Here is a 16,207-nt window from a genome sequence, read left to right on the forward strand (position 1 = left end):
AGTTGGAAAGTTCTCTACATGAAGACCAGCACAGTCCATTCCAGTAAGGGAAGTGATGGTCCAGAGTGCGTCATGCTGGTTTAGTCATCCTGGCTTCACATCACCTGACTTTACTTCATCCTGGCTCCATGGTTGGAAGTCAGCACATCTTTCCAGAGCCGGGATGTCTGAAGATTGGAGTCTGCATCCTTTGAAGTTAGTTCCTAGGATTTCTATACAAACATGCTATTTATCTACAAAGTACATATTAGACTCAGCACTTACAGAAACAACGTCAAAAGAATGGTAGGGAGGGTTATAATTGCCCACTGTCATACCACCTCTCTGAACAATGGAAAAAGCATGCTGCTAGGCAGAGAGAGCCAGGATATTTGCGGAGCCCACCTCTTGGGTTTCTTTCCCGCCATGCAGCACAGTTCTACATTGCTTGCTGTTGAAAACAGTTTCCTCATATGGCTTGCCCAGTTACACAGTTGCTTAGAGTCAGGTAGCACATCTGGCAGTGTTTATTCTCTAAAGACTGGAAGTAAAAACTTTCAAGCGTACATGGCAGTAGGGAAGATATATGTCAAATCCATGATGGCATCTTCGATTCTTTTAATTATATTTGTGGTAATGGAAATAAATTTATAGTCGTGATAAGGAAAAATAGAGGGAACTATCAGCATGTAACAGAGCTGCTCATAATCTACGTTAGTCTGTCATGTAAAGTTTTCCTCAGAAAGTGATTACTAAACTAAAATCTCCAGGATGAAAAGGCCACAGAGGCAAAACTACAGTTTAGATAGAGATTGTGACATGGAGGTCAAAAAACATAGAACCTACTCAATGAGCTGAAAAAATATTATCTAACATTTATTAAGGGTATATTATGAATAGTCAGCACCCTAAATGCTCTATGTGTTATCTCATTAGATTCTAATTATAACAACCTTAGGAGATACTATTACTAATCCATTTTACTGATGAACTAAGATTCAGAGAGATTGAACAAGCTTACCCAAGGTCATGTAGTGCTAGGATTTGGATCCAGGCTGTTTTACTACAGCACTGGAACACTCAACTACTACACTTTAAGGAAAACAAACAAAGAAAAGCATAATAATCTGATAAGAGAGAGAGAGGGGAGAGAAGAATTTATATGACTGCTACGTGTGGCCTTCCAGGAACTAAAGGTCTCACTCAGGAGAAAACACTGTGAAAACAAGTAGTAACCATACACAATTTATATTTAAATACAGGGTGGGACAAAAGAGGCTTAAATGGTAAATATGTAAAAATGTTTATTCCTGTATTATAATTTATTATTGTATTATATTACATATGAACAACTGTAAACCTAATTTGCCCCACCCTGTATACTCTCCTGAAGAGGACCTTTAGACTGTGTTTTGACAACAAAGATCTTTCACTACAAATCTTTTGTTTTATAAAGAAAAGACAGAGGCCCAAAGAAGTTTAATAAATTACCAAAGGTCACTCAGCTTGAAGTAGTCAAACAGGGACTAAACTCTGGGACTTCTAACTCCTGATTAATAACAGCAGCCTGTCTACCTTCTAATCTCAAGAACAGCTCAAAAGATGCTTCGAGTAAAAACAGTGTTAGTTACCCAATAGTGGGTGCTGGGAGGGAGTGTAACCAGGGAAGTAGGAAGATCCTCCCCCAACCCAAGGCCTGAGTGTCTGAGAAGTGGTTATAGATGGAGCAAGCTTGGCAGACATGAAAACTTAAGGGAAAAGGAGGAACAACTGGCAAATATTTCTAGAGTGCCTGCCATGTGCCAGTGTCAGGTATGATTATAGTTTGGCTAGATGTGCGAAATGAAATCTGAAGCAAAGCTGGGTCAGAGGTGGAAAAAAAACCCCTAAAGGCTTTTTCCTATAACAGGTGGCTGATACAGCCTTGTCTCTCTTTGTCAGAATAGGGTTTCATTCTGCAAGTAAGGTGTGATATCCAGAACAATAGGGTGTGACTGGGGAACAATAGAGAAGGTAGAGCAGGGGTTGAGCGAGGAGGTCTCTCTTTTCTCAGGAAGGTTTCAGGATGCAGCAGGGATAGTCTTCCAGAGAGAGGCGTGTTTGAATTGAGTAGTAAAGTCTGCGAGGGCATTTAGAAATTGATGGCTAGTGAAGGACCTGTCAGGTTCCCCATGCTGTGGGTGGAAATTTGCAGTGACTTGAAAGAAGAAGCAGATGTCCTGCTTGGGGAGCTAAAGCAGAGTCCAAAGTCCTGAGAAGGAGGTGGCTCTTGGATGGATGTGACCCTCTAGAAATGTAATGGAAAGAAGCCAACTGAAGAGACTGTGTTATATAAATCAAATTTATTTTACTTTACAAACTTAAAAGCTTACTTAGATACTAATCGAGGAAATAAAATCAGATCTTCCTTTGGTGTTGGGAAGTGGATTTATTCCCTCACCTGTCAGGCCCTGACGGAATCCCACCTGTGTGCCAGACCCTCAGCCAGCCCCTGGGATATCAAGGGAACAAGACATTCCATTTGTTCAAATCAGTGTCAAGATCAGGGTGGCAGCCTGGTTTGTGAGTTCCAACAAAGGCAAGAAAGGTGGTGTGACCAATGGTTGATCGCCCATTAGGAGCAACAGGGAAGGTAGTGGAAAATGCTGTCAGAGTAAGGGTGTTTGGGTCCATAGTGGGAAGTGTGAGTTTTTCTTCAAAGGACAACATGAAAGTTTTAAAGGGCTTTTGAGCAGGGAAATGATCTGATTAGGTTTATCTACCGACTAACTTACTATCATCCCCCATCCAAGAGATCTATAGACACTAATATGGGGTGGAACCAGCCCCAAAGGGGCCTTGTAACATATAAAAACACATAAAAACACATCAGCAGCCTTGCAGTCAGGACTTCTTATAATTGTGAGATTGAAATTATAAAGTAGAAAAGCAATAAACAATACATCTGCAAGGCCCATACATATTATAAAGATGGCCTAATCTCAATTTAAATTGGTTCTTTTCCTATGTGCTTTATATTCAGCACCTTCCAAACTGATTTGGGGGAGACAATATATCCATCCAAGTGTAAATTCAAGCTCTGGGCACTCAGAGTGGGTAGGCTGATGCTGAGTTGGACAGTCAGGTGTTTTGGGAGCGTACCCACTGGGCGGCTAAAGATTTTCTTCCAGTCCTCATGAACTATCTGAAGTCAGAGATACCCCTTTGTCTATTCCTGGGTTAACATTTTTCAAGCACACCTTGCTTCTTTTAGCATTACTCTGCTTGAATAATTCCATCCAGTAATGTTAACACATAAAAAAATGTGAAAGACCGCCCCATCTCTGGGCATGTCAACTTATGCTAATGAAGCTGCATATCAAGGACATCCATTTTTCTCACTTTCAGGGAAGGCAAAGGTATTAACAGGTGACTGGTGTGTGAATGATTTATGCAAAGCATCTCTCTCCTTGCTAATCAAAGATGAGGAGCAATGAGAACAGAAAATTGCCCTATGGGCCCTTAATGCTGGTTTGAATATTGAAATCTTACCAGTTATCTCTTTGATGATATTTATTTTCTTCCCAATCTAAAGTTATTTAAAAAAGCCACTAAAATTTACTTTTGTCACTTGAAAGATATATTTGCATGATTCTGTTTTCACTTGCTCATCATTATCTTTAAAGCAATGTAAGAAAAAGTTTTGAAGAGAAAACCTCAAAAATGAGAAAAACAGAAGGGGGAAAGGATTTTTTGTCCCTCCCGGGTTCCCGACCTACTGCCTGTGATTGCCTTGAACGGATGGATGGCTGTGCACAGGCCCTGCCTGCCTGCTTCCTCTGATAAACCATGCAGCCTGCCCTAGTTTCTCTGGGAAGACAGAATTAACAGAACCCATCGGTATCTTTTAGGTTTCCTCTACGCTCAGAGCAACACCAAACGCAGCATCAAAGAGCGGCTCATGAAGCTCTTGCCCTGCTCAGCTGCCAAAACATCGTCTCCTGCTGTTCAAAGCAAGTTTGTTTATTTGTTTCCTCAAAAATGTTTGTTTTGTTTGTTTAGGTCTGCATGCATTGCAGTTCCCTGCTTCTAAAGAGAATCAATACATTATGTTCTGCAAAACTAACTACTGATGTATTCGTTTTTACCTATGTACCCAGGAGAATTTCTGTGCAATTGTGAGGTGTTTCGTGATTGGCAGCTGGAAGCATGGTGTTAGTAGCAGGAGCTTGGGCTTCAAAACATTTGGAAGATTTTGTTTGATCTGTGGGGCAGGGACTACACCAAACAACTCTTGGGTTCCCAATTGTCTAACTTGTTAGCAGATGAGTGTATACTTTAAAGTGTATTACCTTGTAAATTCCTTGACCCCCATACATGCATTTGGTGTTGTACTTTAGATACTGCCAAACTTCATAAACATCATTAAGTTTGAAAAACTACTATAAAGTGAAAAGCATTTACACAAATGTGACTTTTTTCTTTGCCTATTGTTTACCTGTATCAATCATGGTTCTCTAGAGAAACAGAATGAATACATATATACATTTGCATATATATATGCTCATACATATACAAACAGAACATACATACATACATATAAAGAGATTTATTTTCAGGAATAAGCTTCTACACTCTAGTAGATCTGAAATTCATAAATCAGACCGACAGACTAGAAATTCAGATGGGATTTGATGTTGTAGTCTTGAGACAGAATTCCTTCTTCAGCAGAAAACATCAGTTTTTGCCTGTCTTTCCAAATGATTGGATTAGGTCCACCCACATGATCCAGGGTAACTTCTTTTGCTGAAAGCCAACTGACTGTAGGTATTAATCACGTCTACAAACTGTCTTGACAGTAACACTTAGATTAGTGTTTGATTAAATAAGTGAGTACTATAGCCTAGCCAAGGTGACACGTAGACTAATCATTATACTCTGCATTTTTGTCTCTTTCTCTCCAACTTTATGGCAAACACAAAATACAGGGTTCAGCACAAATAATATTCCTTTTTTATAAAAAAATCTTTTATTACATAATTATAAGCATGTAATTCTATAACATAATATCACACTCAAAGCACACCATACGACATTTTAGGTGAAATGTTCAAATTAAAACTATAAATCATGACACCCATATTATTACTCTACCAACCACACTGGAGCAGGCATTCCTTCTGCTGGATCCTGTATAATGAATATTTACAAATATTCTATGTTCACAAGCATTCTTTCATAAAGAGTTTTTTTCAAGCATCAGACAACTGTTGGAATCAGGGAAGGTGGTATTCTTTGCCAGTGAGGAACCAAAACGCTAAAAAGCTTGGAGAAACCTTCTAGGGAAGGTCCAACCCCCATGCCTTCACCTCCTCTCTTTATGTTCTGCCACATCATTTTGTAGAAATTCTTGGACTGAATTCGTGATTTAAAAATGTGAATGTCCTAAAACTTCATTAGTCTCCATAACAAAAATGGAGAAAATATGTAAAGTGCTTCAAACGACCAGTCAAAAGACCCACAATAGAATAGTAATTCATTTCAGTGGCACCAACCAAAGGTAATACATCATAATAATGAGATTTAATTAATTCACTTAGTCATTCAACATGTATTTGTTATACGTCAGCCTCTATTCCTGTACTGGAAAAGAAAGGGCAATAAATGGAATAGAATAGTAAATAGAAAATATTTGTTCTACTAGAACATTCTGTGGAGAGAGGGAACAGAACAAAATTGCTTTTATTAGTAATAATCCCATGTACAAAAAAATTAGAATTATGGGTGAAAAACTCTGATTTGATTTGTTTTCCTTCATTGTACACACTCACACCATCTCAAAAAAAAACCATAATATTTCATCAACCACTTAGAAGGCCATGATCCAGAGTAATGCCAAACCTAGTCCTACATGATACTGAAGCTTCAGGTACTTTTATTGCCACTATTTGTCAGCAAATGTTGGTTGTTACAGCCCTAGCTTTTCTCCTTCCATGTTGGAATCAGAAGTGCCAATTTACGGGTGCACTGCAATTTTTAACCAACTATGGGGAAGAAGTCAGAACATTTCTTAAAAGAAAAAAAAGGATACTAAAAGTGAGCAGAGAAACTCTAAAAACTATTTTTATAAAAATGTGATTTCATAAAACTGCAGATATTGAATCCTTGCTGGACATGGCCACTGATTTGTGAACTCCAGAAGGTCTACAGATATGAAATTCCTACCCCTGGTAGCCACCAATTTCTCCATTAGCTACCTATCACTGGAAATTCCCAGTGTGTGGAAGTGAATTACTTGAAGAGGAGAGCACGTTAATTCCATTGCTGTATTACTTTACAATGGTGATTTCATTAGATCTCAATCCATGATCTGGAACCTAAGAGGTTGGACACTGAATGGAAAAGATGATATGAGAACCAGAGTCAAAAGACAGGGGTTATCAGAGTGCCACAGGACCCCAGGCCACCAGGAAAAGTGTGGACACCACACACAGAGATCCCTAGGTGAGGGGAGGCCTGACCAGGGAGCTCTAGACTTATCTGGTGGGCGCAGTGGCTGAGGAAATGTTCTGAACCACATTCCAGGCAGCTTCAAAGCTAAGGGCTGAAAGTTACTTTAATAAAGGGTCAATGCTCACCCTGAATTTTATTTTCTTTTTCCAGAAAGGCAGATAAGAAAGGAATCTTCATTCCTCTTGGCAAGAATGAAATATTTATAAATATTATGCAAATAACAAAAGAATAAATATTTTCTGCAGAAAACCCTACATCCTGCTGAGATATGGAGCACTCAGATTCCCCAAATCAAAAACCTGCGAGTTTGGAGAGAGTACAAGAAAGACATGTAGTCTCTCCTCATGTCTAGTTCCCAGACAGACCCCTGTCGTCACAGTAAGCTCCTATGAGCCCTTTTAACTTCCCATCATGTTTCTCCTCTTGAGAGTCAAGCATAGTGTCCAAGCCTTCTTCCGGAGTATAGCCTTCCTCTTCTTCCTCTTCTTCTTCCTCTTTGGGTGTTGGGAAGGCAGATGGTTTATTTACAAAAGTTACTCAGCTTCATGGCAGGACATTTGGAAAGTGCAAAAAGAGAAGAGAATTCACACATGCGTGCAGACTACACTCACACCACCTAGCACACTGATAATCGTGCTATACTATTGCTATACCGGCACTGAAGTACCAACAAATAAGCACTAACAACTTTTTTCACTGCTGAGTGTTCACGGATGAGATCTAATCGATGCCAAAGTTTTATCCTTTTTTTTTACATTGCATGCTTTTATCAGTATTATTAGCCTTGTAATGAAAATTCTAACATTATTTTAATGGCAAGCATAATGTTACACTTTATAATTACTATAAACATAAATTGTATTTGACCAAATCCTCTGAGTTTTAGATATTTAGATTTTTCCCTTTTGATGTTTTTACCCCATAATGTAAATAGCATGAAAATAAACATATGTGTGCATGTACCTATGTACATATATCTAGATACACATATCCATATGTCCTTTAGATTATTTTCTCCAAAGTTTGGACTTATTGTGTGAAAGAATTAAATTCTGTGAATGCAAGTTTCCCAATGTATGTTAGACAAACATTTTTGAGCTGGTTTTTAAAACACATCATACATATTACCTCCTGAGTTTTTTGTCACATGGACTCCATATTGGGAAATTATATGCATCTTATACTCATTTGTTAAATGAATACTCAACATCAGTTCTGCCGTCTGTTCCTCAAATGAAAGCATTAAAAAAATGTTGCACATAACAAAGACTTCCTTCATGCAAAACCATACACATTGTTAAATTTTTGAAAATCAAAGGTATCCCCCATCTGTAACAAACAGCTAAAATCATAAGCCCAGACTCCTCACATTGGGACTTGGATGTTTGAGAAAACTGTAGGACAAATACTGAAGTCGAACCACCTTGGAACGTTTTGGGAAATAACAGACATGGCCTTAAGAATGTGACAGATCGATACAATAGCACCCAGTGGAACAGAAGTGATGGATGTCAGCTATGGAGAATTACTTGTTGGCCTTAGTCTCTGTCCTGACACTCAGAATGTGCTCCCCTCAGCAAGAATGAGAAATGGGGTGACAACTGAGGCTGGCAACATTTGGGCCATGAGTGAAGGATGAGCTCATTCAAGTTTTAAGTCCTGTCCCCTGTGCAGCCAATGGCCCTCTGCTCATTGGGCACCCAGGCCAGGGTGCAAACAAGAGCCCAAGCCAGATGCAGCAGCCTGGTCACTGTCACTGAATCCCACTCTCTAGCTTCTGATATTATTTATTGGTACCATAAGCAGTGTAGTTGCTGATGTTGGAATCATCTTTCCTCTGTTTTATGCTCCTCCACCTCAGTGATCTTACCCATCACTAAGCTCCTCCTTTGTGATCTCACTGGTCACTAAGCTCTGGTCAATTTTCTCTAAAATCTCTTTTAAATTAATTTCTTCTTTTCATCTCTGTGGTGGGGCTCTTTCTCAGACCCTCCTTTTCTCTTCCAACAGCTACTGAAAAAAGGGAAACGGGGTTAGCCTGGGCGTTAGTGTCATCCTGGCCTGGTCCGATTATGCCTCTTACTAAACAAAATACCTGGAGTCATTTAGATAAATTCCCTGGCCCTTTCATTTCCTTGTTTAGTCATTCATTTCATGATATTTGTTTGAGACGCCATGTGTGGCACATCGAAGCACTGACTTTAGAGTATGGAATAGGACATTCAGTAGCTCACTGCCCTCATGGAGCTTTTATGGGAAGAGAGATGACAAAAATGAAAATAAAGATAATTTCAGAAATTGATGAGTGTTATAAAGGAAGTACACCTGTGGTAATATGATGGAAATGATGTGGAAAGAGGAGCTACTCTGCCTTGTTGACGGGTGCTATTTAAGATCCTAGAATGAGAGGTCAGCAGTGTGAGGGCCTGGAGAAAAATGTCCAAGAACGAAGAATCAGCAACTGCAATTTTTAAGGAGGAAATGCATGTAGTTTGTTCCCAGTATGGAAAGAAAGACCATGGTGATTATCAGAAAACATGGGTGGTTGTGGGCACTAAACAAGATTATTTATGCAAAGCACTTGGCACATGAAACAGCATGAGTATGACTATATCACCACTATTAACTCAAATGACACTCCCTTCTAAGGAAGGTATGTTATTTTCCCAGCTCAGAAAACTGAGGCACAGAGAAGACAACTTTCTCAATGAACACCACTGGGATTCTGACTCCAGGGCCTGCTGTCTTCATCAGGCTGAGCTGGGGCAGAGGAAGATAAAGTCAATTACTCAGTAATCCAGTGAGGAGATAGAGCCTTAATACAGATTGACAGCATTTTTTTGAAGAAAGAATATCTGTGCTCACATAGAATTGAGTAGCTAGGGATTTCTTGATAATGAAGCCATTCATGAAATAATTAGTTAAACCCCTTAATCCTATACTTATCTACTCAATATACACTTTGGGACATAGAATTGTAGCACTTTTTCATAATGTGACTCACAAATATTCAAATTGGAAAGGAACATGGGAAAGCCTGTATTCTGGCCCTCTGCCCTTGAGAAAGTCAGGCTACATTCTCATTTCACAACTGAGGCAACTGTGGCCTCAGGATGCTGCAATGATTTGTGCAGAAATCACACAACTAGAAGTTGGAATAAAACCTATACCCCAAGCCCCCTTAATCTTCTGATACAGACACTCTTATTGAATGATTGCAACATATGGGATGGTCATATCGATAGAATAATCCTTACTAGAAAAACTCAAAATGTGAGTGAAGGCCAGTTGCATGGGGTTGCCACATAGAGGGGTTCGTTGGGTTAGATGCTGTCTCAGTAAAATGTCATTAATGTTTAAATATTATAAGTGTCATTTTTGTTATAACAACAACTGTAAAAACAGCCTATTGTAAGGAAAGTAGCCTACTTTACATATGAGCAAACTGAAACCTAAGGAAGGAAAATAATTTGTTCCAAATCATGGAGCTACTTTAAAAAATCTAGGATGAGAGACTTGACTCCAAGTCCAGTACTTGGAACACTGACACACCATACAGTGGTGTGTCAGTACTTGTCGTTAATTCATTCCAGAACTCCTGACAAGTGCCAAAACCAATAAGTACAAATGATGAAGCATTCTCTCATGCAGGGGAGCGTCATGACTCATACAAGTTCTAGCAAGTGTGACAGAGTCCCAAGTAAGTACTGAGTGCTGAAACATTTTTTTTTCCTCATCAAAATGTGATGCATACAGGGTTTGATGAGTTCTGAAGCCAAAGAGTGCCAAGATATGATTGTAACTTGGTAGCAGTCATAATACAGGCAAGAAATACAAGGCAATCCTTAAATAGGGTATTGGAGGGGAGTTTAAAGGAGGGATTATTTGCAAAGATATGGGCAGGTTTTCTGGACCCAACAGGCTGATGAAACACAATGCTAGCAACAGTGAAAGTTATTGTTTTTAGAGAGACAGTTACCAGAAAAAGAAGAAAGCTATAGGGATTGCTATAATTATCATAGATGGCTTCACAACAGGGACTCTGGCCTTTGGAAATGCAAAACAACTGCTGTTAACTTAGTGCTACAAAGGAGGGAGCCCAATGAAACAATAGCACGACCTCTTTATTTTTCTTCCTCTCATATTCTGTTGGCATTTCCCATTGGCCAAACCCAGTGGGTAGCCAGAAGGCAAGGAATGCAGTTCCCATCCATAGAGACCAGCCTCTCAGACCCAGAGGAGCAAGCGGGATAGAGGAGGCTCCTCGAGACCAACTGGACATGTTTTCCAGATTCTGTTGTCTTAAGAACCAACACTTAGGGACCTACAGGACTAGTGACAGTTCTCAGAATCAGTCACACTGCTCTTGATTATGTGTGTGTTATATATATATATATATATATATATATTATTGATTTGCTTCATCATAACATTTACCCAGTTGAATCTCAGTGCCTTCATTCAATCAAAATAACTGATTCACCAAATGAAAGCTTTATTCTATGGTGTTTTTTTGTTCCCAATTCCATGACATCTTGGAGGCTGACAGCTGGCTCACCCATTTCATTGATATTGAGTAGATAATTATAGGATTAAGGAATGTAACTAGCTATTTCACAAATGGCTTAGTATGAAGAAATCCCTAGCTTTACTATGCTTTTTTAGCGCAAATACTGTTTCTTTAAAAATATGTGCTGTCAAATCTGTGGCTTTATCTCCTCATTGAATAACTGAATGATTTACTTTACTTCTCTAAGCCCTAGTCTAAAGTAATTACTTTCCCTATTTATCTGAAGAACATGATGATTACAAAAGATTACCTACTAGATAATGGTAAGGAAAAAATGCAAAAAATAAAATAAAATACTTGATTATATGTGTTTTTTATTTACATACATGTTTTCTCTATTTGCTTCATAGTAACATTTTCCAAGTCAAATCTTAGTGCCCTTATTCAATCAAAATAATTAATTAACCAAATTAAAGCTTTATCCCAGGATTTTTTGTTGGTGATGTGAGCAAACACAGGAAAGCAAATGTGACAAGGTTATCATGAGGATACACCACTCATAACCCATGAGCCACCATCATCTCATTGCCTTGTGTAATGGCAAAGCATAATGTCCTAACCTTCCTTCATATTTCTGGTGTCAAATACAGAATAGTGTTTCAGTGTTTTGTTTTTCTTGGCAGCATACTGATCATGGAAAGGTTTGGATGCCTCCCTTGACTGAGAAACCATCTGCATTTGGCTGTTGAATTTGTTTTCAAAAAGTGACTTGAATTGCCAACCCGCTGCCAATTAAAAAATGACAGTAACCTCTAGGAAGTTTTTTCAAAAGTATTTAACCTCCTGACAATTAATTAATCTTATGCTGACTCCTTAGTGACTTCAGCTGAAAGCTCTGACCAGGGCATATAGACAAGAAAATTTGTGTAGTAAGAGAAGCATAACTCATGAGAGTTTGTAAACTTAATTTGCAGTTTGAAAGCAAGGTTTTACAATGTCATCATCTGCATGAGCTCAAAAAACATTGTGATCAAGTTCTCAGATTGTTATTTTGACTTATTTAACAAACATCTAGCACTTACTATGTGATTGGGATGGTTCTGACTGCTTTGCACAGTTTAATTTATTATATTATTAAAATAGTCCTGACCTGGCTGGTGTAGCTCAGTGGATTGAGCTTGGGCCTACGAACCAGACAGTCGCGGTTTGATTCCCAGTCGGGGCACATGCCTGGGTTGCAGGCTGGTTCCCCACAGATCAGTTCCCAGCAGGGGATACACGAGGGCAACCATACATTGATGTTTCTCTCCCTCTCTCCTTCCCTTCCCCTCTAAAGATAAACAAATAAAAAATAGTCCTATAAAGTAGACACTCTCTAATATGCACATTTTACAAAATAGGCAACTAAGGGGTGAGGGGTTAATTCAATTGCCTGAATCATCTTATCAGTAAGAGATGGCAGAGTCTGTGGACTTTATGAGTTCTTTAGTTATGTTCAATATTTTGGTCAGTTTTACCCCAAAAAAGTCTTTTTCTACTTACTTATTCAACATAGGACACCCTTGGGCAGCCCCCATTGTCCAGAGCAATTGTAGTCTCTGGACCTCAGTCTCATCATGTACCAATGAAAAGCACAGGTTGTGTCTCGTCTCCTCCTAGGTCCAACATTGCAGGAATAAATGCGATGGCATTGCTTATTTCTAGCTATGGCAATGGGCATTCCAAAGCTAACATACAATTTCCTTTGTTCATGATACTTCACTACCCATGGAAGGCAGGATGTGGGAAAAGTTAGAAACTCCACTTACCAATTTTAATACCAATCAGCCTATTATTTACTTATTGTAAGCTATGCATTTTACTAATTAAAATAGTTGTCCCTTCCCTTTGTATGATCTGTTACAGATTTTAAAATTCTTTCTCTTGCCCTGGCTGGTGTGGCTCAGTTGGTTTGAGCACTGTTCTATAACCAAAAGGTTGTAAGTTCAATTCCCAGTCAGGGCACATACCTAGGTAGCAGGTTCAGCCTTGCGTCCAGGTTCATGCAGGTGCATACAAGATGCAATCATTTTAGTGTTTCTCTCTCTTCCTTCCACTCTCTTTTAAAAAGCAATAAAAATAATGTCCTCTGGTAGGTATAAAAAATTAAAATTCTCTCTTTTTTGACTATTTCATTTTATCTTCATAAATTTCCTGGGGAGAATAACAGATCATAGAGGTTATAATCTTCATTTAACAAATTGAATAATGGAGCGATTAAGTGGCTTGTCTAAAGTCGCATAAGTATTTACTTAGAAGGATGGGCATTCTTTCCCCTGGTCCATCATGTATATAGCAGAAATCTTCATTAAATCATGAGTGAGTGTTGGTATAGGAGAGCCAGAGGCAGGAGTCCCAGAACCGTGATTTTTCTGTTTGGCAGACAGGAAAGACATTTATAGAGCACTAACAATGTGAAAAGCAATAGTGCCAGGAACAGGAGAACACATAGATCGTGATGTCTAAAGTTGGACCTTATACTTAAATAAGCAGACATGTGTGTAAATCACTCCCATACAATGACTTCAAGTAAAATGCTGTGAGAGGCAATGCAATAAGTTAAGAGCAGTAATGCTGGAATTAACCTATATGGTTCAAATACTTGTTCTGTGACTAACTAGCTATAGAAAACTTAAGTAAGTTTCTTACCCTTTCTGAGCTTCAAGGGCCTTTTATTTACAGTGGAAATAATAGTAACAACTATTATATAAGGTCTGTCCAGAAAGCGTTCATCCACATACTACGAAAAATAGAGACATTTACTGAAGAAGATAGAAGATACAAGAAATAATTATTTCAATGATTTATAGGGAAACAACAGTAGAGTAGATTAAACCAAGATTCAAATCAATGATATGGAACATAAGGAAGCAAAAAACAACTAATCAAACAAGAAGAGAAAAGAATCCAAAAAAACCAGGATAGAGTAAGCAGCCTCTGACACAACTTTAAGCATTCCAACATTTGTGTCATAGGAGTGCCAGAAGGAAAAGAGAGAGAGCGAGAAATTGGAAACCTATTTTAAAAAGTACTGAAAGAAACTTTTCCTAATTTGGTAAAGGAAATAGACATACAAGTCCAGGAAGCACAGAGAGTAGCAAACAAGATGGATGCAAGGAGGCCCACTCCAAGGCACATCATAATTAAAATGTCAAAGGTTAAAGATAGAGAGAATCTTAAAAGCAGCAAGAGAAAAACAGTCAGTTACCTACAGGGGAGTTCCCATAAGACTGTCAGCTGATTTTTCAAAAGAACTTTGCAAGTTAGAAGGGATTGGTAAGAAATATTCAGTCATGAAAAGCAGGGACTTACAGCCAAGATTGCTCTACCCTGCAAAGCTATCATTTAGAATCAAAGGGCAGATAAAGAACTTCCCAGACAAGAAAAAAACTAGAGGAGTTCATCATTACCAAACCATTATTATATGAAATATGAAAGTGACTTATTTAAGAAAAAAGAGAAGATAAAATCTAAGAACAATAAAATGACAATAAATACAAATCTATCAATGGTTGAATCTAAAAAACAAACAAACTAAGCAAACAAGAAGAGCAGAGACAGAATCATGGATACACAGAGCATTTTGATGGTTGTCAGTTGGGAGGGAGGTATAGGGGAATATATGAAGAGATGAGGGGACTAAGAACTACAAATAAGTAGTCACAGAATAGCCATGGGGATGTAAAATACAGTGTAAGAAATGAAGTAGCCAAAGAACCTACACACATGACCCACGAACATGAACAATGTTGGGGGTATTACCTGAGGGAGTGGGCAGTTCTGGAAGGAGAGGGCAAACATGAAAAAATCAGGACAACTGTAGTAACATAATCAATAAAATATAATTTAAAAAATAAATCACGTGATCTTCAGTTAAATGAGAGAACTAAATCAAGAAATTAAATTACTAACCCAAGACCTCACAATTACTCAGTGTCCAAGGAGGTATTTCATCCCATTGTAGTGCCAGAGTTTCAGTCTTCACTAGGCTTCTCTGCCTAGAAAAGAGAACAAATGCTTCACTATAAGGGGACAGTCACAGAAGGGAACAGACAGACTTGGAACACAGGGAGAATGTGTAGAGGAAACACTGGGGACCCATTGGTGGCATTGAGTAAAAGATAGGAAAGGGAGATAGTGATTCCACCAAAAGGATACTAGTGGCATTAAGCAAAATAAGGAGTGAAGAAAGCCACAAACATTAAGAAAAGAGCATCATCTTACTTTAGGTGTGGCTTGAAGTGTGGGAAAGACACAAGCTATTCCTGAAATATAGTTTATTGTCAATTGCTGTATTATTTTTGTTCAGGTAACCTGTGTGATAGAATCTTTTTTCTTCCCACTTGATTTTTCCACTATTTTCTTTATTGTTACGTTGGGCCAGAAGAGGTGGAATGATGACTACTTATAAGAAGCTATGTAGGAGTTTAGATAAACAAAAGCCTTCTCTGTTTTTGTCTCTTTTATGAATGATTTCATAACTGGCCACTTGTGCAGTTTCTATTAGAAGCCATAAATACCTATTTTCCATTTGCATTGACCTAAACAGTAATATTTGCCCAAAACATGAATCCAGTAATGCTAGTTTCTGCTAGTTTCCTTAGTACCCTGAAATGGAAGCCTTGCACCTCAAGGAGACTCGATTTTACACCCCACCAGGTCTATAAAATACACAACATTGCTCCTGTTATCTGCCTAGATTGCAGGGTAAAGTTTAACCTTCTTCCTTCCAAATTGCTTTTTTTGCCAGGGGATATAGAGCGGCAAGTATGATGGGCAGAAGTTCTTTATGGGAACACTGACCCATCTTTGCCTGTAAGCTTTTAGAGGGAAAAAGAAAAGGAAGAATACAACAAAAAGACAAGTTCTGGAGGTGAACTAACAGAGGAAACCTTGTTCACCTTTCAGCAAAGCAGTTTCTTTTGAGACTTTGGATAGAAAAACAATTCCACAGCAAACTGTAGAGTTCTCTGAATCTGCTTGGATGTAGGCATATTCTCCAGTGAGTTTTCCTGGAGCTAATAAAAATCACTTTTGATTTATCTCAGTGAGGGTATGAAATTAATCAATGCTTCAGATGGGCAGATGTGGCAAAATCATCACAATCAATAGCAGAAAGCCAAAGCATGGATTCCTATGCTGCACTGTATACTATACAAAATGCTTGACATGCATTATTCCATTTAA

General features: G+C 38.5%; 1 protein-coding gene across 7 annotated transcripts in view; it reads left to right on the top strand.

Annotated features, from left to right (window-relative positions):
- KCNIP4 (potassium voltage-gated channel interacting protein 4) overlaps positions 1–16,207 on the top strand; it is a 410,379-nt gene that overhangs the window by 296,943 nt on the left and 97,229 nt on the right. The window contains exon 2 of one of the 7 annotated variants that reach the window (XM_053672510.1): positions 3,870–3,971. The exons of the other annotated variants lie outside the window; for them this stretch is intronic. Coding sequence (XP_053528485.1) covers positions 3,870–3,971 — 102 coding nt within the window. The remainder of the gene's footprint in view (positions 1–3,869; positions 3,972–16,207) is intronic. 7 annotated transcript variants of the gene reach the window in all.

This window comes from Artibeus jamaicensis, unplaced genomic scaffold (assembly GCF_021234435.1).
Source record: "Artibeus jamaicensis isolate MK-2021 breed Jamaican fruit bat unplaced genomic scaffold, CSHL_Jam_final contig_76, whole genome shotgun sequence".
NCBI lineage: Eukaryota > Metazoa > Chordata > Mammalia > Chiroptera > Phyllostomidae > Artibeus > Artibeus jamaicensis.